This window comes from Monopterus albus, unplaced genomic scaffold, assembly GCF_001952655.1.
Source record: "Monopterus albus unplaced genomic scaffold, M_albus_1.0 scaffold91.1, whole genome shotgun sequence".
Taxonomy (NCBI): Eukaryota; Metazoa; Chordata; class Actinopteri; order Synbranchiformes; family Synbranchidae; genus Monopterus; species Monopterus albus.
The window spans coordinates 158,713-182,398 of NW_018127971.1; the positions used below are offsets into that span (position 1 = coordinate 158,713).

At 40.3% G+C, this 23,686-nt stretch overlaps 2 protein-coding genes across 3 annotated transcripts in view; both read left to right on the top strand.

The window, feature by feature from the left end:
* The window catches only part of LOC109964634 (protein SSUH2 homolog), a 6,422-nt gene extending 4,060 nt beyond the window's left edge, over nucleotides 1-2,362 (top strand). Inside the window, 6 exon segments of the mRNA XM_074527654.1 lie at nucleotides 55-177; nucleotides 269-351; nucleotides 699-791; nucleotides 928-1,033; nucleotides 1,677-1,784; nucleotides 1,893-2,362. Coding sequence (XP_074383755.1) covers nucleotides 55-177; nucleotides 269-351; nucleotides 699-791; nucleotides 928-1,033; nucleotides 1,677-1,784; nucleotides 1,893-2,033 — 654 coding nt within the window. The 3' untranslated portion in view covers nucleotides 2,034-2,362.
* Nucleotides 2,363-2,472: 110 nt separating this feature from the next.
* On the top strand, nucleotides 2,473-19,031 carry LOC109964649 (protein VPRBP). Of its 2 annotated transcripts, none has more exons than XM_020608109.1 (25): nucleotides 2,473-3,890; nucleotides 5,041-5,161; nucleotides 5,244-5,320; nucleotides 5,405-5,478; nucleotides 5,589-5,702; nucleotides 6,724-6,861; nucleotides 7,093-7,689; nucleotides 8,437-8,538; nucleotides 8,633-8,791; nucleotides 9,272-9,451; nucleotides 9,636-9,845; nucleotides 10,007-10,176; nucleotides 10,304-10,428; nucleotides 10,849-11,084; nucleotides 11,623-12,698; nucleotides 12,819-13,017; nucleotides 13,539-13,621; nucleotides 14,108-14,192; nucleotides 14,296-14,529; nucleotides 14,895-14,988; nucleotides 15,407-15,511; nucleotides 16,287-16,360; nucleotides 16,481-16,573; nucleotides 16,677-16,953; nucleotides 17,701-19,031. In XM_020608109.1, the coding sequence occupies exons 2-25, from the start codon at nucleotides 5,049-5,051 to the stop codon at nucleotides 17,754-17,756; spliced, it is 4,671 nt and encodes a 1,556-aa protein (XP_020463765.1). In that variant the 5' UTR covers nucleotides 2,473-3,890; nucleotides 5,041-5,048; the 3' UTR covers nucleotides 17,757-19,031. The 2 variants fall into 2 exon arrangements, with proteins under 2 accessions (XP_020463765.1, XP_020463766.1); XM_020608110.1 differs by lacking the exon at nucleotides 2,473-3,890 and adding an exon at nucleotides 3,997-4,020.
* Nucleotides 19,032-23,686: the final 4,655 nt, after the last annotated feature.

Below are 23,686 nucleotides of genomic sequence, written 5' to 3' on the forward strand. Positions count from 1 at the left end.
ATCTGTGAAGGTCAGTTATGACAATCCTGCATATATAAAACATATTTGCAAAAGTAAAAGATCATGTAAATTGCTTTTAGAGATTTTTCCTGATGAATCACATTTCTTCTACAGAACTGCCATACTTGTATAGGAATGGGACGAAGACCTTGCAGAGACTGTGCTGGTGCTGGTAATGTAAGTTTTTTTTCCATAGAAGCCATTGAAACCGTTACTTTAAGACCTTTAGTTCCATAATCTGACAATACGATTTTTCTTGAACCTGTAGAAAGTGTGTTGGGTGTGTAATGGATCTGGTTTCCGCATTGGAGGTGACCAGTGCCACCACTGCCGGGGAAGAGGGAGAGAAAAGTAAGCATTAAGGGGAATTCATGCTTTGCGCATACCCTTGTGTGCTCATAGACACAGATGAGGGTTGCGTGAGCATTCCTATTTATACTTCAAATCTAGGGCCTTTTGTCCACATATGCCCACGGCTTCCAAGCAATGTGACATCTGCCCAGACTCTGCATGGACCTGGGAAGATGATGAAAATAGCATCACTCGACCTTAGTGGTTATGTAGGCATGCAAAGTATGAATAGCCCCTTACCCATAATTTTCTAATAAAATCAATGCATTAAAAAGCAATGTATAAACAGCACTATCTGTGCTTTTTCTAAAACATACTGGTATTTATTAAACATTATTCTGTTACAGTTGCATGCACTGTCATGGGCAAGGATCGAAGCAATGTGACACATGTCATGGAAAACAACAGCTTCTGGTCTACATCAACCTCACTATAAAATGGTACTGTGACCTTATGATTCATCTGTCTAGAATGTCTGACTTAATTAAAACAATGAATAGTCTTTATACTGTTAATTACTGTTTCAAATCTAAATTAATACAGGATATTTTCTTTTTTTTATAAATGCCCTCTTAGGACCAACAATTCTGATGAGTATGTTGTAGAACAGTCAAGTGGCCTGCAGATGAAGAACCTTAGCAAGGTGTCTGGAAAACAGCTTTTCAGAGATGCTCAATATATGGTAAAACACTTCTTCTTACTTTCTCAGGGGTCACAAGATATAAATAGAAGAGCACATGAAAATTGAATAAACGTATTGCCTAGATTCTGGGGTGGAAATTGTTGTCTGATTGTTGCCCCGCCTTCACATTGACCTGTATCTACAGAATCAGGCTTAATGGCTATCTACACAGTAAATGTTTCACTTCTGCTCTTCGCAGCTCACATCATGCTTGCATTACACTTCAAAAGCACCTGAATAGTCTTTTTTAGGTCTATCTTTAGTTTTTAGCCTTTAAGTACAATTACTGAGGAATTTGCCCCGAGCACTTTGAAAACATGGGTGATGATATGGCAGAAGTTACTGGCACAAACATCACCTGTCAATGTGTACAAATGCAGGAAAACAAACTAAGAATTAAGGCTGTTGCTGCTGCTAATGTGGTGCTTTCTTTTTGCAGCCTGTGTACTAGACATGGAGTTGGGCTAGTACTGGTCATATTGTATAATCAAAGGGTCATATGTGTGTCTGTGCCCACACACTAAGTTAAATACTAAAGTGTTTATGATTCTACTTGGTCCATGAAAGACGGAATGGACATACTGTAATTTAAACATGATGGTGAGTCAGCTCTTACTAACATTTTTATGATTACGCTGTGCAGGTATACCCAGTGATGAGCTTCCCAGATCCTGCAGTGGTGCAGGCTGCACAGCGCCTTGTCAGTGAACACCAGAGCAAGTACTCCCAGACGTCACGGGTTCTGCAACAGGTATCTAATATTTTAAGAAAATATAAAAATATTTATTTTGGACTGGCCAATACTTGTGATACAAAGCTAGTGTTGTGTTTTGCTTATATTTGCCTTCTTTGTCTACAGCGTCAAACCATCGAGCTGATTCCCATTACCAAGGTGACCTACAGGTGGAAAGAGAAATTACATATCTATTATGTTTATGGGAATGAGCTTCAGGTTAATGCAGAAGACTACCCTGCTACATGTTGCTGTGCTGTAATGTAATTGGAATGATTATGTTTTTCTTTTACAAGTGACTGTAGATCTAAATACGGTATGTAAGTTTCCCTTGTAACTTAGTTCTACAGATTAGTGTAAAGTTCCTGATGTGGGGGCAATTATGACTTAATTACATTTTACTATTCAATAGAGGGCAGCACGGTGGCACAGTGGTTAGCGCCGTTGCCTCACAGCACGAAGGTTCCGGGTTCGGGCCCCGCCTGGGACCCGCCTGTGGAGTTTGCACGTTCTCCCCGTACTTGCGTGGGTTCTCTCCGGGTACTCCGGCTTCCTCCCACAGTCCAAAGACATGCAGCTTAGGTTGATTGGTGTCTCTAAATTGCCCATAGGAGTGTATGTGCGTGCAACTCTGGTTGTTCGTCTGTGTGTTAGCCCTGCGATGGATTGGCGACCTGTCCAGGGTGTACCCCGCCTTCGCCCGATTGCTGGCCGAGATTGGCTCCGCCCCCCCCCGTGTGACCCCGTTCAGGGACAAGCAGTAGAAAATGAATGAATATTCAATAGAGGCATTTATCCTATAAACTCCCCACAAGTCAGTAAAACTGATGTAGCCTCTTGAATAAGTGATGTACATAGTCAGTTTACCTTTGACTAATCTCTACAATTAAATCAGTTTTATTGTTACAGACCACTTGTACGCATGCACCATAGGAAAAAAATGCTTACTGACAGAATGTAACTAAGTACATTTACCCAGTTATTATACCTAATGACATATTTGAGGTAGCTGGTCTTTACTTGAGTATTTTCTTTTTATACCACTTTGTACTTCTACTCCACTACAATTCACAACAAAATATTGTACATCCCACTCTTTCATTTATTTGACAGGATTATTTACTAGTTAGTAATCACTTTATTTACTAGTTACTTTACATTTTTTAACATACAAAACAGATAAAGAGGCCGTAAAAGACTGTCCCTTATTATATGTTAGTACCCAAAATTACAGACAAGTATATGTGTAATGTTAGTCAGTTATTCAGATGTTAATTGACAATTATTTTAATAGCTAACTTTTTTCCAAGAAAAAAACTGTAACATTTCATGGACCAGGTTTCTCAAGAGGAAGGTTTTGCTTCTTTTCCTTTTAATTATTATAATATGTTTAGTATATGTTAATTTTGAGGTTTGGACTATTGTTGGGAAAATAAGCATTGTTCAGGTGTAATAATTAGCAGATTAACGGGCAATTAACCAACTAGGACAGTAAACTACTAACTACTGCATGAATAATAATTATCTAATGATATTGCAACTCACCTGAATTTCTTTGATATTATCTGGAAGCAGCATTTTTTTAAATTGTCAGTTTAACTCTTTTATGCATGTTTTATGCATCTTTTATGTTTTAATTTTTTGTTAGCAGGCTATTGTATATCAATGTATGTATAGCATGAGTGCATTTTAACCAAATCCCTTTTTAGTCATGGCAACATTCGTTTTTGTGTGTTAATCTGTTGTTAAAGCTATATAATCTTACAAAAGAGGGTTTTAATACTTTGTAGTAATTCAGGCGTTGATTTGAATAATTGTGTTTACATGTAATAATATATTCACGAGAGAATCGAATATATGTGGTGATTCACAATGTTTTGCTATTGAATTGTTTCGTCATTAAAACTGGACTGTCGCTCATAAAATGACGTAAATAACGTGTTTTGCCATAATGATAACAAACCATGAACACAATGCTACAATAAAGGAAATTAAGCTTTAGCTGTGGAGCGGTGATTGATACGTAGATATTTACACAGGAGCGACCAAGTCTGGCAGGATACCTGTAGGCATAAGTCTTGGGGAATCTGGTAAAATCGAAGAATAACTGAACGGAACAACGAGGTAAAGTTAGCATGCTAGCTAGTTAGCACAGTCTGTCTGTAACGCTACCAGCTAACGTTAACGTTAATACATTAGGTTCCTTGGTTATATTTAGGTTCTATTGGGTCGAGTATGATTTGAATTTGACACAGTGAGTCTGGACAGCTCAAGATTAATGTTAATTATTGCACCGAAATTCAAAAGTGACTACTTTAAGGGAGTCGCGTGCGACCTAAGTCAATTGGCTTTCCTGTTTAGCTACAGTCTAGCTAGCCAAACATCGCAACAGGCAGTGTCTGAGTTTGCTGGGAAAACAAGTATTGCCTAACGTTATAGTACATGTAGGAAACGTGCCAAGTGCCGAGGCATATATTAAAGTCCCCATTCAAATCTAACAAGATGCTACAGTATTTTAATCTATATGCTAACTGGAAAATAATAGTCCCGCGTTGGACAGTTGCAGTCCCTGTAGGGTTGCTGCACCTGCACAGCCTGCGATGTTTGTGAAGCGATGGAGCGAATCCGCTTCTTTGCTCTTTGTTCTCTCAACCTTAGCGAAACATAGTTTTCGGACTCTCGAGTCGGTTTACCTATAGTCATGTTTTATGTTTCAATTGTTTTTTTGTTTGTCACGGCAGGATATTTTGTTACACCTCTCTAGTGTAATAGATGTGTTGGAATGTGACGAAGTACAATTACTCAAGTAATATATTTATATACACATTAGAAGTACTTGGACTTTATCTGAATGTTTTCTTTTCATGCCACTACAATAAATCGACAGTTTCAGTTGCTAGTTACTTAAAAACAAAGTTTTTGCATAAAAACACACAGTTGATAAAACATGGTTCTTTGCTACAAATGTGATTACCCTGTCATTATATATAAGGTGAATGATGAGTTGACTTACTGATTAGGTGACCAACAGAAAATGAAATAGAAATTACTTTGATAGTTGGTTGCATTATTTTTCAAGGTTCCAGGTTCGTATATGTGATGGTATTTAGCTTTTCATTTGAACTGTTTAAATAGTTGAGTACTTTTGCAACATTTTCAGAATGGAATGTTTACTTGTATCTAGCACTGGCATTAAGTAATATAATGGATACTTACTCCTAATCTAGTATTAATAATGAAAAGAATGCATATTAAGTGCATGCCGTCCTAACAGGCAGCACTATGGCATCAGAATCTGCCAGTGTGGACTCCAAGGCAGAGCTGACTGCGTTACTGGAACAGTGGGAGAGGGATCAACAAGGCAGCACACAGGAGCTGGTTGACATCCTCACCAAGTAAGTAACTATATTTCTTGTTTATGTGACATTAATATGAGATGAGGGTGACTCAAAGGTGTTGATATGGTGTATCTTGCAGAATTTCTGAGCTTGTTGAGAAGGAGACAGAAGAGTACCACAAAGCAGACCCCGATCCTTTTGATGATCGACATCCAGGTACGAAAAAGAAAGCAGAACACAAATGAAGACCAGATTACTTGGGTTTGTGCATGTTTTTGATATTTCTTTCTTTGCCACTAGGGAGAGCTGATCCAGAATGCATTTTAGGGCACCTACTCAAGATCCTTTTCAAGAATGATGACTTCATGAACACAGTAAGAATGGGTGGACTGAAGTGAAACTGCTCTTGTACAAAATAAACAGGCACTTAAAGTATCTTAGTCAGAAGGTGATTTTTTTTCTTTTTGATTTCTTTCCTGTTTAGCTGGTGAATAGTTATGTGATGACGAGCAGAGAATTTTCCCTCAACGCAGCAGCTTGTCGCCTACTTCAGAACATCATGCCTGGACTGGAGACCGCTGTGGTTTTTCAAGAAAAAGTAAAACAAACAAAAAAAAAAATTCTAACTTTACTGTGAGATAAGAGCATTTTAGCCTCCCTCTTTTCTTCTCCAAGCAATGTTTCTTTTTTGTAAACTGTTATTGTAGATTGTAATGTCCTTTGTAGTTTTCCATATGCATATGTAACATGCTGTGTTGAGTGTTTTAAAGGTATAGTAATTAATAGAAGTAATTGCAGGCCCTCTAGTGGCAACATTATATATTCATGTTTGGCATGCTGACAGAAATAATGTCGACCATCACAGCAACAAAGAGGAAGTTGCACAAAAAGAGAAGAGTTCTTATTTGGATTCCAGAGAAAGATTTTTTTTTTCTGTTATCCTTTATACTAATGCAGTTTAAAGTGGAGTATGGGCAGAGGATAGAGCCAGAGATGTTTGGGTAGTTTTTAATCACTGAGTCAATGGGACGGACGGACGGACAAACCTATAAAATTTTGATAGAGACGACATCAGTAATTGTCAAAAACCTTTTTATGCCTCTGTGCCAGATATAGCCACGAGAGTTACAAGTTTGTGGGTTATTTGGCCATCTGGCCCATTCATATGAGCACACTATGTCAGGAACGCTTTGAGGACATTTCTTTAAATTTGGCACAAATATCCACTTCGACTCAATCATGAACTGATTGCATTTTGTTGGTCAGAGGTCAAGGTCAAGTACCTCAACCATTTTCGTGAGTTTGACTGGATGGCAGAGGCGTACATACAACCGTGAAGTCATAACTCTAGTTTGTTTGGGAGTCACAGTCCAACTTGTGAATTAGTTACGCTTTGCCCACTATTCTCTCAGTTAATGTGTGGACATACTGTAGTCTCATACAGTAGACACCTGACTCTTTTTTTTTTTAAGGAAGTACGTGTTTTAAAGGCTTTTCTCTAAGGCCACAAACCTATAGCATCCCCACTTTTTATTTAGGCTGGGCTAAATGCACTACTCAACATTTTTCAGTTTTTTTGGGGGGGGTATTTCAATATTCTTCTGTGTTTGGTTTCTCAGGAAGGCATAGTTGAAAAGTTGTTTAAGTGGGCTCAGGAGGCCGAGCAGCCCCTCAGAATCTATGCCACAGGCTTGTTGGCTGGTGCCATGGAGAACCAGGACATTGCAGCCAACTACAGGGAGGAGAACTCAGTTATGGTCAGTATGGAATCCTGCAGTCTCCGGTGTCAATTTTATTTTTGTTAATGACTGTTTATTAATAATAATGAATAATTTGGAAATGCATACTGCATCGTGACAGACACAGTATTAGAACAACTGATAAAGCTGTATTATGTCACCAGTTATCAGAACAAATGGCTCATCATCAGTAGGTGGTGTGAAGTAGCAACTGTACATCAACTTGTTGTTCATGCTTTACCTGGACAGGTGCCATTGATGCTGCATCGGTTGCGTGAGCTTCAGGATAAAGATGCTGAGAGCAAAAGAGAAATCAGACGGCCCAGCCCCAGGAAGACTTTGAGTGAGCCTTTGCTACCTTTGAATGAGGAGACTGTTGATGGTAGCTTTGAAGGGAAGCCCTTCACGCCAGGTCTAAATGGAGCTGAAAGGGAGGGGATGGGACCAGATGAAGATGGTGACATTTCCTTCTCAACTATCGAGTCTGAAAACGAGCCTTCGTTCCGTCTCAACTCCCCACATAAGACTAGCAGCCGTGCCAACTCAGCTGTTAAAACCATGATGAAGCCCATGTCTGCCCCAGGTTCACTGATACACCAAGGCATGTCTGATGGCAGCAGTTACCTAAAAAGGAGGGCAGAGAGGGAGGGTGGCAGGACCTCAAAACAGAGGCTCGCTTTCTCTTTGTCAGAGCCAGAGAGGAATTTCAGTGAGCTTTCCAACAGCAGCTGGTCGGATATGAGCCCTTGGGTGATTGGCAACAACTACCATCTGTACCCTCTGACCCCAGAGATCGAGCAAAGGCTCATCCTGCAGTATCTCACTCCTCTGGGAGAATATCAAGAGGTCGGTTCATTACCATCAGCCTGCACAGTCTATAGTAAGATGTAGAGCTATGACACTTAGTCAATTAATCGGTCAGACATTGACAGTAATCTGCATTCATTAAATTTGTCTGCATTAGTCCAAATTAACCTGCAACTATTTCTATAATCACTTAATCGTTTATTTTTTCCAAACTACTATTCCAAACATTTGATTTTTTTCAGATTCTCAGATGTGAGGATTTGATTATTTTCTTTTTCATGTATAATAGTATAATAGGTATCCAACCTTTTCGGTTTTGCACAGATGGATGATTAAAACAAGCAATTTTAACAAAACTCCTTCAGCTGTGAAATATTATACCAAGTCATTTTATCTATTTTCTAATCTACAAAATCATGCATCTGGAAAATAATCAACAAATGATGAAAATAATTTTTTTTTGTAGCAGCGCTGGATGCTTTTTAGCATGTACTGTAGCTGTGCAGCATAAGCACTTGCTTCATAACTTTATACAGCGTATGTTTTCATTGTTTTGACACAGAGTTACCATTAGATGTCAGTATTACTTAATTATGGTCAAAGAAATGATCTTGTACTGACATAAAAACCTTTTACACTTTCTACTGGTCACTTTGTGGTTTTAGTTTATACAGTAAAAGTTTAAAGACTAGAAGACTTTGTTTTGGATGTTGAAGCCTAAATTCATAGTAAAGCATGACATCGTTTATATTTCTTGATGTCCGTCCCTTCTCCTTGTACCTACAGCTTTTGGCAGTGTTCATGCAAATGGGAGCTCGTGAGCTACTCATGCATTATATGGATGTAAAGCAGACCAATGATGTGCAGCTCACCTTTGAAGCTCTCAAGGTAAACACTCTCTCCTCTGGTTGACCCTCCATGGTGTTGAAACACAAGGCCAAGCTCTTTAGGCTTATGGTTATATTTTTCTTTGTCTTCACAGTACTTAGCATCGTTGCTGCTGCACAAGAAGTTTGCTGCAGAGTTTGTGGCTCACGGGGGAGTTCAGAAGTTGCTGGAAATTCCCAGACCATCTATGGCTGCTACTGGAGTATCTCTGTGCCTCTACTATCTTGCCTATAACCAGGATGCCATGGAGAGGGTACAAAACAGGCACACATGATACAAATACACACTGAAATATCAGTAGGATTACAATAACTATGCCAGCAAGGGTTTTTTGTTAGTTTATGTGCATGCAAAAACAAAATAGTTATGTTTTAACTGTTTGTGGCAGTTAAAGCTTGACAGTATATGTATAGTATCATTGTATTGTGCTGTGATGAGATACTGTCTCAAATATTGATAATGGGAATATTATTGTCATGTAGTGAACTTAAAGACTGCTTTACAGTTTAGTGATACAATTATGAACTTGTCTTGGTCATCATAATTACTTTATCTTCTTTCTCAATTACTTTTGTTTGTATATTGGTAGAATTCTGTAGTGAACAAAATAATATATTAATTCACAAAATCATGTTTACATTAAAATCCAGGTACGTATTTGCATAAATATATCACCAAGCTCGATTTGCAGCAGTTGACATTTTTATTTGTTGCTGTGTTCACTCTTCTGAAGGTCTGCATGTTGCCCCACTCCGTCCTGTCAGATGTGGTTGGCTACACGCTGTGGTTGCTGGAATGTTCACATGCATCAGGCTGCTGCCACGCCACCATGTTCTTCTCCATCTCCTTTTCTTTCCGTGCTGTCCTAGAGCTTTTTGACAAGCAGGATGGGCTCCGACGTCTCGTCAATCTGGTAGGACAAAGCAGCAGTTTCTCACATGTGATCCTCACTGCAACAGCATAAACATAACATCTTTATCATTCATAGAAAATACATTTCAACAACTGTTAAACAGAGCAGTCAATGTAATATCAAAATATATCGTAACAGATGTTGATTGTGTACTAAGGTGTATATATAAACTGACTGTTTCCAGATTAGCACACTGGAGATCCTGAACCCTGAGGACCAGGGAGTGCTGCTGAGTGATGATGAGATTTTCTCCAGCAGACAGACAGCCAAGCACACCTGCATGGCCCTACGCAGATACTTTGATGCCCATCTGGCAATCAAGGTGGAACAGGTGAAGCAATCGCTGCAGCGCACAGAGGGTGGTGCCCCCATTCACTCCCAGCCATACTACAAGGTATACAGAGGGCAAACAAGAACGGAGATTGATATTTCCTAATGTAATTATGTTTATTATGTACGTGATGTGTAGCTGCTATGCTTATTCTTTAGTTGTTAACAAAGTGCAGGAGGTTGTGTTGCTCTAGTGATCAGTTTTGCTCTCATCTCGTTGTGCAGGCGGTCAGCTATAGTCGTGAGCAGGTGGTGGAAATGATGGAGTTTCTGATTGAGTACAGTCCAGTCCGGCTGTACTGGGAACCAGCAGAGGTTTTCCACAAACTATCTTGTGTCCAGCTCCTCCTGCAACTCATTTCCATTGCCTGTGACTGGAGGACCTACTATGGCAGGTATTGACAAAGCAGTTGTTTTCTTAATTATCTAATGCTAGTACATTTTTCTTTTTTTACACATTGAAACAGTTTCCACCTCCAGATATTGAGTGACACAATGATTATTATTTTTCTTTCCCTCCAGGAGCGATACAGTGCGTTATGCCCTCGACATCCTCAGTATCCTCACAGTTGTTCCAAAGACGCAGTTGTTGTTGGCTGAGGCGGTTTCTGTGCTCGATGAGGGAGGATCCACTGTGTCTACTGTCGGTAGGTGTTAGGAGTTAACGTCCAGCTAGCTACACTTTACTTTCTGTTAGAAATTGGATGATATTTTAGCAGTTATCAGGGACTTTTAAAAAGGTCAGCTTAGAATATGCCGGCACTGAATATGCTGGCACTGAAATGTTTTTCATTTTATCTGAAGAAACATGTCTTTGCACCATGTTATCATTAGATGATATCTTGCATAGCATGAGCATTTTTATTGAGTTATATCACTGCTTTTTGGGAATGAAGCACAGTAAAATTAAGAATTATATTTTCCCTCAACACAATGTAATAAAATGCAGTAACTTCACATTTTCATTTTTGTTTGTTTAAGACCTGTGCCCAGCTCTACTGAGACATGTTGAAACTCCAGGTGTTATTTTTCTGCAAGGCTTTTTATTTAATTGTTTCTTCTCTTAGGGATGAGTATAGTCCTGGCAGTAGCAGAGGGAGAGGTATTTGTGAATGATGCAGAGATTCAGAAATCAGCTCTGCAGGTTATCATCAACTGCGTATGTGCTCCAGACAAACGCATGTCCAGCATTGGCAAGTTCATTGCAGGCACCCCCCGTCGCCGGTTACCCCAGCAGACCAAAGCCAGCGAGAGTGTGCTCACTAAGATGTGGAATGTGGTGCAGTCCAACAATGGCATCAAGGTAGAGTTAACTTGTACCAGTGGCCAGTCACCCACAAACTCATACATCCATACTCTGAAGATGCAAGGTTGACGTGCACATCAGGATATTTGGGCTTCACTGTAAGAACATGTAGTTGGAACATTACAGAATTAAAACTTGGGGAGACACAGTGACATGCTGATTTACAGGTGGTAAGAAAAAATAAGTTGTCAGTGCAACATCAGCTTTGCACTTTCATAACAAAACGAGGTCTTCAGCTTACATAGATTTAAACACTCAGTTGCCATTTTATTATGTACATTTACCTAAAACTAATGCAGTGCAAAATAAAAAAAGACACAAACATAAGAACAACAAATATTATGTTTGCTGGATAGATGTAGCAAAACAAAAGTTTATTATCAAAGCTGAATCTTTGTATAAAACTGGACTAGGCAGAGTCCACTTTGTCACTAATGTTGGCAAGTTGAGTTGTGTACTGGGATTGTACACACAAACACTGAAACATGCCCTCAGTTGTGTCAGCCATTGTTTTGAACTTGCATCTGTTCTGTAGGTGCTGCTGTCCTTGCTGACAGTGAAGATGCCCATTACAGATGCAGATCAGATCCGAGCTCTGACCTGTAAGGCTCTGGTGGGTCTGTCTCGATCCAGCTCTGTCAGACAGATCATCAGCAAGCTGCCTTTGTTTAGCAGTGGACACATCCAGCAGCTTATGAAGGAGCCTGTGCTCCAGGACAAACGCAGCGAACATGTCAAGTTCTGTAAGTTTGCAGCCGAGTTGATAGAAAGGGTTTCTGGGAAACCACTGCTGATCGGTACGGACGTGTCTCTGGCATGGCTCCAGAGGGCCAGTGTGGTCGCACAGTCTAGGATCACCTTCCCAGAGAAAGAGCTGCTATTGCTTATTAGGAACCACCTTGTGGCCAAAGGCCTTCATGACACAGCCACCACACTCACCAAGGAGGCAGATCTCCCGATGTCATGTCTGTCTCACTCCTCACATTCAGCTTCTGCTTTCCCTCCTGTCGCTCCTCCTCCACCTGCCTCTCCTGTTGCTATTCTCCCCCGCACACCACGGTTGGCCAATGGTGTTGGGTCGAGACTCGGAAACCATCCTTCTCATTCATCCACTCCAGGATCAAGCCACCCGCAAACCCGTACCTCTGCATCACAACCCACTGGGTCTGGTTCTGCTGCTTTCCCCTCAACATCTGTCCCCCACTGTAGCAATGGCTCCCCGCTGATTGGTCGAATTGTTTTCTCTCGCGAGCGACAAATGGGGTGTGGTACAGTGAGCTGCAAGAAACCCCGGGTGCTGAGGCAGAAGTCTGACCATGGCGCCTTCAGCCAAAGTCCAGCAATGAAGAAGCAGTTTGACAGGCACCTGCCCTCACCCCCAGCATTAGACAGCATTATTACAGAGTATCTGAGGGAACAGCATGCACGATGCAAAAACCCTGTTGCAACATGCCCACCTTTCTCTCTTTTCACCCCCCATCAATGCCCTGAGCCCAAACAGAGACGCCAAGCACCCATCAACTTTACATCCCGACACGCAAGGAGGGTCATATATCCTAAATATGGAGGAGTAGATGGAGGATGCTTTGACAGGCATCTCATCTTCGGCCGGTATGTTTCCAACTCTCCATGGGCTTTGTTAGATTCATGTTTCCTTTGTTTAATACAGAATGTGACTTTACTGTTTTCCACAACCATTTCCTCTATATTAATGTTTTTGTTTTTGCTCAGGTTTCGTCCCATCTCCGTGTTTAGAGAGGCCGATGAGGATGAAAGTGGATTCATGTGTTGTGCCTTCTCGGCTCGCGAGCGGTTTCTAATGCTCGGGACGTGCACAGGGCAGCTCAAACTCTACAATGTATTTACAGGCCAGGAGGAAGCCAGCTACAGCTGTCACAGTTCAGCCATCACTCACCTGGAGCCCTCACGGGTCAGTACAGAGTTACTAATATTGCAGCAATTTAAAAGTTTCTGTAGTTGTTGATGCATGTAAACGTACTTGTCCTCCAACATGTTAGACATTTACATATAGTCCCCCTCCACTTGAAAATGTGCTTTGCTAATTGTTACACTACCTGGATGTTTGACCATCACTCTAAATCAATGTATGAGTTTATATTCACATTCACTTGATGAAGGGGGAATGTTTTTTGCTCTCAAGTTTAGAAGCCAGTCACGGTCCAATATGCAACTTACACAAGTTTGAGGGGGAAACACACATTGAAACTGGACTTTTCAGCAAAACAAGGCATCCAGTACTTTTAAAATAAAAAATAAAAAAAATTTCATATTGATAAATTATTGACTTTTTTCAATAAGTGAAAAGGAGTAACAAATGTCTTTTGGCTACCTTATCACAGACAAACTATTATTCCAGGCAGAGATTGTTTATTTCTTTTTAAAACATGCCTTGAGGGGATCTTTAACAATTCAATTTTGTTGTATTTTTAGGATGGCTCTCTGCTCTTAACTTCAGCCTCTTGGAGTTACCCCGTGTCTGCACTATGGGGCATGAAATCAGTGTTTATCATGAAGTAAGTAATATTTGCACAAGCGACTGAAGTCATATTTTTACCAGCTGCATATAAAATGCATTTTCTTAAATAATAATCTCTGATACTGAATCATCATGAGATGCAAAATTGCCAGAAATCATATACATTAGAACATATTTGCTGCCTGAGCAAGAGACGACCTTTCGCCACTTCAGTTACTGACCATGTCTGCCTGTTATGTGTAGTCTTCTCTGCCCAGTGGTACAGCTTTATGCTGCCAAAAGGAGACGACATGCTGTTTAATTATGCAGGCTCGAGTGTTCAGTTCATGGAACACAAGCACTCGGCTTCATTCATCCATGCATGTGCACGCGTTAACCAAGGCAACGCTGGGACTCTGCCAATTGATGTAGAGTTGTTCTGCAACATATTTTAGCAATTATGAAGTACTCAGCCTTTATACTCGCACTCATTTGATTACACGCTTTTGATTAAATGTTGCAATGTTGGTCTTGTTGTCTTCAGACATTCCTTTTTGGGTGACCATTATGTGGAGTTCAGTAAGCTTTCACAAGATCATGTCATTGGGACTAAGGAACATATAGCACGTGTACGTATATCAGCGTTTTTTGAACATTACTATATAAAATATTAAATATGGAAAAATACAAAGTAAAATCGTAAGAGCTCAAATTCAGTGCTGCTTTCTACAGATATACGACATCCAGACGGGACAGGTGACTCTGACTCTCAACAACCCAGACCTGGCGAACAACTACAAGAGGAACTGTGCCACCTTCAACCCCACAGATGACCTTGTGCTGAACGACGGCGTGCTGTGGGATGTGCGCACGGCTCAGGCCATCCACAAGTTTGACAAGTTCAACATGAACATCAGTGGTGTGTTTCATCCCAATAGCCTGGAGGTCATCATAAACACAGAAATTGTATCCTTGAGACTTGACTGCTTGAGGTTATAAGAATACAATAAAGTAGGTGTTGGTGTTAGTTTGTTTTGTTGATGGCAAGACCTCTTGCCATCTTGCTATCTTTTTATAAAATTTAATATTGGACTAAATAATAGTGGATCATTGCATAAACCTGAACTGGACAACAAATGATTACATCAGTATCTGAATTTATAGTTGCTCCGATAATGGAAACCAGTGATGCTAAACATTAAATATTTCTTGAATGAAAAAAAATTTGTTTCAACTCTGCGGATGGTTTTAATCTCTATATAGTTCAATTCATAGCCGTTTTAATTTATACAAGTGAAGAAGAATGCTATGGACCTTAGCTGGAGTTTCAGTGGGATCTGAGGACCTTCCACCTCCTCCACACTGTTCCCGCCCTGGACCAGTGCAGGATAGTGTTCAACAACAACGGCACCGTCATCTATGGAGGTAAATACAGATGCTACTACATAATAGGGTTTGTAGAGCATTTGGCATCTCCACAGTCAGTGCAAGTGTGTGAAAGGTGCATTTGAGTGGAAGACTGGTAATTACAGAGCAAAGTGAGCATGTGTGTGTGTATATGGAGAGAGGTGTGAACAGAGCCTGAATAGGTATGTGTGTGCGTGGACGTGCTTGATACCTCAGTCACTCTGAGCCATATGGTCAAAGGATCAGTGTTGGGCTGGCAACAGAGAGAACCAGCTGGTTCACGCCACTTCACAGGAAGAGCCACGGGCGTGCCATAGTGGCTTTGCCCATAAAGCCACCATTTGAACCTCTCAAGAGCTAGAACCATAACTAACCAGCCGGCTGTGCAGTTTTTCATTTTCTCTCTCCCACTTTCTGTGGTTTTTTGTTTTTGCAGCAATGTTGCAGGCTGATGATGAAGATGATATGATGGACATGCAGATGAAAAGTCCATTTGGTTCATCGTTCAGGACCTTTAATGCCACGGACTACAAACCGATTGGTAAGACTTCCTGCCCTCACTTCACTTTTAATTGATCTTTCCCACAGTCTTTTGTGATAATTTTGCTTGGAGACTTTTTTTTGTTCCACTATTGAGTATAAACTCCAGGCCATATTTAATTTACAGTTGCACATTTGCTGTTCTTCAGGCACTGTGCTTCAGCCCATTCAATTTGAAATAAAATAACTGATACTAAATTAATATACCTAGTCTTGGGTTTAATTTGACTATGTTAACATTAATGTAGACATAACTGTGTGGGAGGAATAGTCTTTTAACACACGGTGCCCAGAGCTTAGAGCTTCAGACGTAATTGGCCAAATACACATGAAGTCTTGTGGAAAATCCTGTGCAGCCACTGACTGCCTGAAGTCTTGACCCACAGACATCACTAGAACTAGAGGTTGATTTTTGTTTCCTCACTCTGTGTAACTGTTACAGAACTCTGCCAGTTTGTCTTTGGTTTTGTGAACTGAAATCTGGCCCTTGTGTTTTTGATTCTCACTTGTACAGGCACTTATTTCACACATATTGTTCATTATTCATTTCTCTATTCTTGTAAACCTACTCAAATTAAAGCATTTCTATATTCTTGTAAACCTACTCAAATTAAAGCAGACACTTTAGACTTTAATGTAGAATTGATTATTTTATTTCAAATTGAATATGCTGGAGCACCAGAGCCTCAAAGACAACCTGGGTGTAACTGTCCAAATACTTACTCAGTTGCTAAACAGTTCTTTATTACTCTAATATTTCTTTGCCTTCCTTTCAGCTACTATCGACGTGAAGAGGAATATATTTGACCTTTGTACAGATACAAAAGACTGCTACTTAGCTGTGATTGAGGTAAATCCTTGTTGTCACGTGACTTTAGAATCGAATCATTTTGGCTAAAGGTTGTGATCATTTCTGTATGTGTAAATATGAAAGAATAACTTTTCTTGTCCTGCTGTATCTGTCCCATAGAACCAAGACTCTGTCAACAATGACACGGTGTGCAGGCTGTATGAAGTTGGTCGGCAGAGACTTGCAGAGGAAGAGGAGGATGAGGACGATCAGGTTCGAACTTGCTTTTATTTTTGAAAATCAGTGTCTTTATTGTTCCTTTAAGCAGACACATAAATCAGTTATAACTGACCCTTTTTTGTCACCTGTGCACTAGGAGGATGACGATCAGGAGGAAGATGATGACGACGATGAGGACTCAGATGATGATGTTGATACAGATCCTCTTATCACCGAGCTAGAGAACGAGAACGGCGGAGAGGATGAGGATGATGAAGAGGAGGACGATGGAAATGATGAATTCTCTCCCTCTGATGAAGAGGTAGCACGTCTTCTTGAAGAGGATGCTGATGCTGGAGATGATGATGATGATGAGGATGACAATGACGAAGATGACTCTGATAATGACGATGTTGATCTGGATGGTGACAACGGTGAGTAGTGATTCAAGTGAACTATGTGTAGGTCGTCCATGGGTTGTTATAAAATCTTAAAGTCGTTGAACTATATGTAGTCAAAGCTTTAAAATGGTTTTAATGTCATACTTTTGACGAGCACAGTGTGGATTACAGTAACACCAGAAACAGCAATGCAGCAACACATAAAACGAGATTCTGTTGCAAAAGTGCATGATTGAGGTTTCCAATCACGCCTACCTTAAGGAAGTATAATCATATGATCAGCGCGCAACCAAGTATATGAATAGTGATAATATTTTAAACTCTGCTCAGGTTGCCTGTATTTCAAAGTAAGTACAAAGTAAGATCGTCATCCATGATGAACAAATTAGTCATTTGTCTGCATCCAAAGAATCAAATTAGTTGCATGAGAGTTTACAGGATCACTATAGCCTGATAAGACCACGTTAGCCTGGATTAGTTAAGAAACATTTGCAGAACGTGGTCCTGATCTGCAGTCTTAGATACAATGGTACAAGGCAGATGTTTGGTCCAGTTTTTATGCTTGTATAATCACTGTGAGCATAACTCGTCTCTCCCTGTGGAATTTAAAAACTGCTATTGCAGTGTGTTTCAGATGTTGAGAGGATGACTAACAGAGGAAGCATGAATTTAAGAGAAAAAAATGGATGCAGTTTTGCCAGATTTACTTATCCAGTGACCTCTGCAGCGCTGAGTCTGTACAGCCACATCTAAATCTGTACTTGTCTATCACACAAACAGACAGCTCTGACATCTCTGACCTCGAGGATGACATCATCTTATCCCTGAATGAGTGAGGAGCCATGGGCATGTGGGACGGAGCAGCTAGACAACATGTCAAGACTTCTGCGTCTTAGAGATTTGAGCTGCCAAACAGGAGGCAAGAGAAGAGGATGATATCAGCAGATAAGGTGGGAGACAAGAGAGCACTGCCAGTTTGAAACAGTCGTCGTCTGCACACTTTGGAGCTCTATGACAGGACCAAGGAAAAAATCTGATAGAGATGGAAGAAAACAAAGTGATTGTATATGATATAGTTTTATAAAACAAGTGAGTTTGTTGATTGAAAATGCCAGTGTGCAGATGAAGCGAAGAAAGGTTTTATATTTTATCACATTAAGGGCTCTTTATATGAGCCTCTTCATTTGATATTGATTCGCTCACTTTGTAAGCCTTTTGTTTGGTCACAGATTAGTCTTTGTAGGACTGTGGATCTGCATTTGTGTGGCAGAAGATGCAGTGCTCTCAAGTTTGTATTCCGCCAGACCACCTGGAATAATCACCAAAAAAGTACTAAAGTGTTAATTTAGGCAGCTAATATATTGCACAGACATGTTGCTGATAGTTCATCAAGCCTCAAACCCACCTTCAGGTTTTATTTTCATCATAAACTGATGACCAAAGTGCCACATACACAGCAGGGCCATCTGTGAACATCACCTCCTGATTTCATTGTATAAATACAGAATTAAATCAGCTTGGTGCTGTTGAATACCTAATGTGGACACTGTCACAAAGCTATTGATACACCCGTTCATTGTAAGCACTTGACAGACATACAGAGGCCTATACAGCTCTTTACCTTTGTGTTATTTCACATATTTTCACATTTATTGAGCCACACAGTCATTTGGGTCAAGTGGGCATTTCTTAAAAAGACTGCAGGGCTTGTGCTGTTGGTAACAGCATAGCTCCAGATGAAACTTTACATTAGATTACTGAGGATTTATCACAGTGTCTTTGGTCCAGGACTGATAACATAGTAAAACTCATCAATTGGAATACATGAAAAATAATTTTTGAAAAAGCTTAGAAGCATTGGAAATAGAAGATGAAACCAAATGTAGTAAAATACTTTTTTCAGATGTGTTCTCTCATAGATAAGAAGCTTCAATTTCTGAAGATTGTGAAAACAGATGCCTAGCACTTGCACACTTTTTGAAAGCAGTGCAAACATTTCATGACTTTTCTCATGTTTTTGCTTTGTATCTGTTCATTTTATGTTTTCTTTTCCATAAGGAGACTTTTATGTTGTTTCTTTAGACAATTTATGTACAGCTTGTATGTATCTAAAGTATTTTTACTATAAATAAAGCTTCAAAATGTGTTTTGTGTGTTTCTTTATTGAAGTGTGATTATGATGCTTGCAGGCAGTGGACAGGTGTTTCTGTGGCTTTTAAAAGGGAGGCGTAGTAAAGGAATGTTGAAACTGGTGCCATTTTCGAGACAAATTTGATCATTATATTGTTCCCTTTAAACAACAAGCTCCTGAAGGCAACCTTGAAGGAAATTTTTTCAACTTCAGGGAATTAGCCTTTAATTTGATACAGCACACGTGCTCTGTGCTGACGGTCTCGTATAGCGCTACAGCAGTTAGTTGAGTAATAGATGAAGTCAGAAAATGAATCAACTAATTAGATGATAATCTTAGGCATGTTTAAAACTTTTTTTTTTGCTGGTTCCTGTTTTCAGTATGATGCTTTGTTTTATGTTAATTTGTTAGTCACTTCCAGGCTGGACTACTGTAACACTGTACAATCACAATGTCCTAATAATTCTCTAAAAAGCCTCCAGTTAATCCAAAATGCTGCAGCCAGAGTACTGACAGGAACTAGCAAGAGAGATCATATTTCTCCCATATTAGCTTCTCTCCACTGGCTCCCTGTAAAATCTAGAATAGAATTTCAAATTCTCATCCTAACAAACAAAGTCTTCAATGACAAGGCTCCAGAGCCTTTAGCTATCAAGCTCCACTCCAGAGTCAAATTCCTCGTGTGTCTGACACACCTGGCTAATAAAGCTGATTCTGATTCCAATGGAACCAGGTCGTAGTCTTGGTTCAGGAGGCAGACACCCTCTCTACCTTTAAGATTAGACTTAAGACGTTCCTTTTTGATAAAGCTTATAGTTAGGGCTGGATCAGGTGACCCTGAGCCTTCCCTTACTTGTGCTGCTATAGGGCCTAGGCTGCAGGGGTGGGCATGATGCTCTGAGCCCCTCTCCTCTCTCTCCATGCATCTATATGCCACCGTTAAATGTCACTAACTGTGTTTCTTCTCTCCCGTAGTGTGTCCTCTTTCTCTCCCTGTACCTTTCTGCAGGTAGCCCTGGCTCTGGCATCAAATTTAAATTGAGCACATAAAAAAATAATCTGTTTCAATATTTGATATGTTGACTTTGTACTATTTTTAGCTAAATGTAGGTTTCCAATGTTTTGCAAATCGGTACATTCAGTTTTTATTTACATTTTACGGAGCCTCCCAGCTTTTTTGGAAGTGGTATTGTACAGTTCCTCAGACAAGCTGCCAGGGCTGACCAACCAACTGGTAAATGCTGAACTGGAATTAATCTCAAGGGCATTAAAACCCGAAAGACTCATCCCATCCATCCATTAATTATCTATACCACTTATCCTGAAGGGGGGGCTGGAGCTAATCCTAGGTGACATTGGGTGAGAGGCAGGGTACACCCTGGACAAGTCACCAGTCCATCACAGGGTTGACACTTAGAGACAGCCAACCACACTCAATCGTACTGGCAATTCAGAGTCACCAGTCAACCTAAGCTGCATGTCTTTGAGCTGTGGGAGGAAGCTGGAGTACCTGGAGAGAACCCACACAGGCACAGGGAGAACATGTAAAGAAAGACACCAGGTCAGCCAGGGCTTAAACCTAGAACTTTCTTGCTGTGCGGCAACAGCACTAACCACTTCATGACCATGCCACCTCAAGGCTCATCCCATTGGATGAATTTAAAATTTTCAAATATTATGTGCACGTCCCTGTCTTTGTCTGCTTCTGTATAACAGGCTCTTGTCTTGTGCTTTTTATTCTATTCTTCTGTAACACTCAAGATCACTTTGCCACAGAAATTTTGATCTCAGTGTGACTACCGGATTATTATAAAGGTTAAAGGTTGGGGGTGGCTGTGGCTTACGAGGTAGGGCAGTCGTCTTCTAACCAGCAAGTTGGTGGTTCGACTCCCGGTCTCCCCGCATGCCTAAGTGTCCCTGAGCAAGACACTGAACCCCAAATTGCTCCCGGTGGTTCGACTGGCGCCAGTGTGCGGCAGCCTCTCGTCATCGGTGTTGTCTTGTGCTTTTTATTCTATTCTTCCGTAACACTCAAGATCACTTTGCCACAGAAATTTTGATCTCAGTGTGACTACCGGATTATTATAAAGGTTATACAGATATGTTAATTCTGTTAAAGCTGTGCCTCACGACTAATATGCTTATCAGTAAAGTAATCTTTGGTAAATTATGATGATGTCCACTGAGATAAGATCACAGTGGCTAAGTGGAAGACATTATGCAGGAAATGGAGCTAAAAGACAACCTGCAAAGGGAAGTCTTATTTGCTTTAAATTTGCAAAGTATCTCTATTGCTGTATATATATGCTCTGTATACTGTATATTTGTAGCATGTGAGTAATAACATCTTTATGATTGTAATATCTCAAAGAGTTTATTTGCCTTACATTGCCACAAAGTGACTCTGCTCAGCTCTCTTGATGACTGAATTGTGCGTGCAGGGATTTGCCATTGAATTTTCCTGTGTCCTCCTCCGCAGTTAATAATAGAACACATGAAAATAGTCACCAGAGCCATGTTAACACAGATCAAATAAGTCTCCTAAAGTGTATGTGTGTGCACGCACATCTGCAAAGGCACATGTGTATCCATCCACTGATTATTTGCACAAAGAACAGTTAGTGCATGCAACTTGTGATCTATAGGAGGGTGAAGAAATAAGAATGTGTTTGTGGAAAGGCAGGTGATGGATGAGCTGGTAGGCCATGCTTCTTATTACCTCCTCAGCTGGCTTTTATTGTCTGCTGGCTTTGGAAGAAACAGATAGCAGCTCCCACTATATTAGGCAATCCATGTTTGCAGTGGACCAGTATCTCATCCTCACAATGCTGCTGCATCAGAGCAGGCGCTAAATGTAGCCACAGCACTTTAAAAGTGAAATATTGCCAGAAATATGATGTGTGTGAGGCCCTTTTCCCATATTTTATCATTTGAAATGTCCTTTGTGCCAGGTTTTTATCATTTACATTCAGTCACAGAAGCTTACAACTTGTTACATTTGCTGTATTCTTAAATGTTTATTAGCTGCAAAGTGTCTTTATCCCCCACACTCCTCCATCTTTATGTTTGTGATTGGAACACCGCCCACAATGTTCCACTTGAAGTAATAGACAGATGGGAGTCAGTCACAGCGTCGCTATGATGGAGAGAAATTACTCTGTTGAATACTGCCCTACCTCCCACACTAGAAACTCAGTGGACACTCAGTATTCACCAAATCACTCAATTTTCCTACTCATGATTGCCTAGGACAAGACAACCTAATGCATCGGGCAGTGAGTGAGATGATGTATGACAAAGATTTTTGGCATAAATACTGTAAACCCATTTGGTTTAAAGAATCAGCTTTTAAAAGTGTGTTGTTTTCCCACATCATGATAATTCTGAAATGTTTAAATCAAAGTCTGAGCACAACAGCGTAGCAGGGGAACATTTCTATGGTAAAACATTACTAGTGTTCCTGAAATGTTCATAAGCACGAGGCTGTGCTGACTGAGTATGTTCTGTGTTGTATTGTGGCCTAACAGGCTTTGCCCTTCATACTGAAATAATTTGGTCATATTAGTGGATTTCCATAGACTCTAACTCGACAAGTTTTAGAATTCACTGGGAAGTAATATGCAGTTATCATCATTACCTCCCAGACTATTTTAACAGCAGTGATTCACTTCATGATAAACTTGTGTGTCGTAAGTCTACATATTGGTATTTTGTGCTCAAGTTTCAACTAAATTAATTAATCACCCATTAACATCAGTGTACAGGCAAACTGTTTGGTAAAATCTGTACACTCTTGAGAGTTTTGATTGCAGGGGTTCGTAAAACCACTGCGAACATCGAAGTCATGTCCTTTATTTTTCTCACAGTTATGGTTTTAGCATCTTGGTCACTTTCCTTTTTATAGTTAAAAATGCCTGGTGGGGATATGAAATGGAGATTACATTTTTGGAGCACCATATTTAAGTCACATGATTAATAATTACAAACTTCTTCCCCATCAGAATTTTGTTCCTAGCAGGATGGAGACTTTGAACCAGTAAACCATAATGAGTTGAAATAAAATGTACACAACATATAGGCTAATTGAACAAAATAAGCAAAACAACAACAAAACCCCACTTAGTTTGAGGGCTGAAACACTAACAGTTCAGGAACAGTTCAGTTAGATATGCAGGAAATCCTGCTGGAGAATCCAGCAGATGTGGAAAGAAATAAAAATTTAAAAGCCTCAACTCAATTAAAAGTAATGCCCACACCTCTAGTTTACAGCTCATTCATCGATGGCATAAAGTTGTGGTTGAGGATAAATCACAGCTGAATAAATAATGGCAACTGAAATTCCAGATTCCAGTGTTTATTTCATGTGAAAGGCGTCTAAAAATCAGCCACTGGTTGTGTGCTGTAGGTCTAATGGGAAATCCACTCTTGCCAAAGCTATCAGTTATATTCAAGGGGGAAATTGGCCGTTAGGAATGAGTTACGTCTCATCCGCGTGGGAGCATGACTGCACTATGACAAAGCATCGCCAGTAGTGGGTCTGTTTCTATGAAGTGACTCAACCAGGAGGTGCTTCCCCACATGGTATGGCCTGAACGGTAGCACCGGGAGCTACTTTATGGCCAACAGCACACTCGA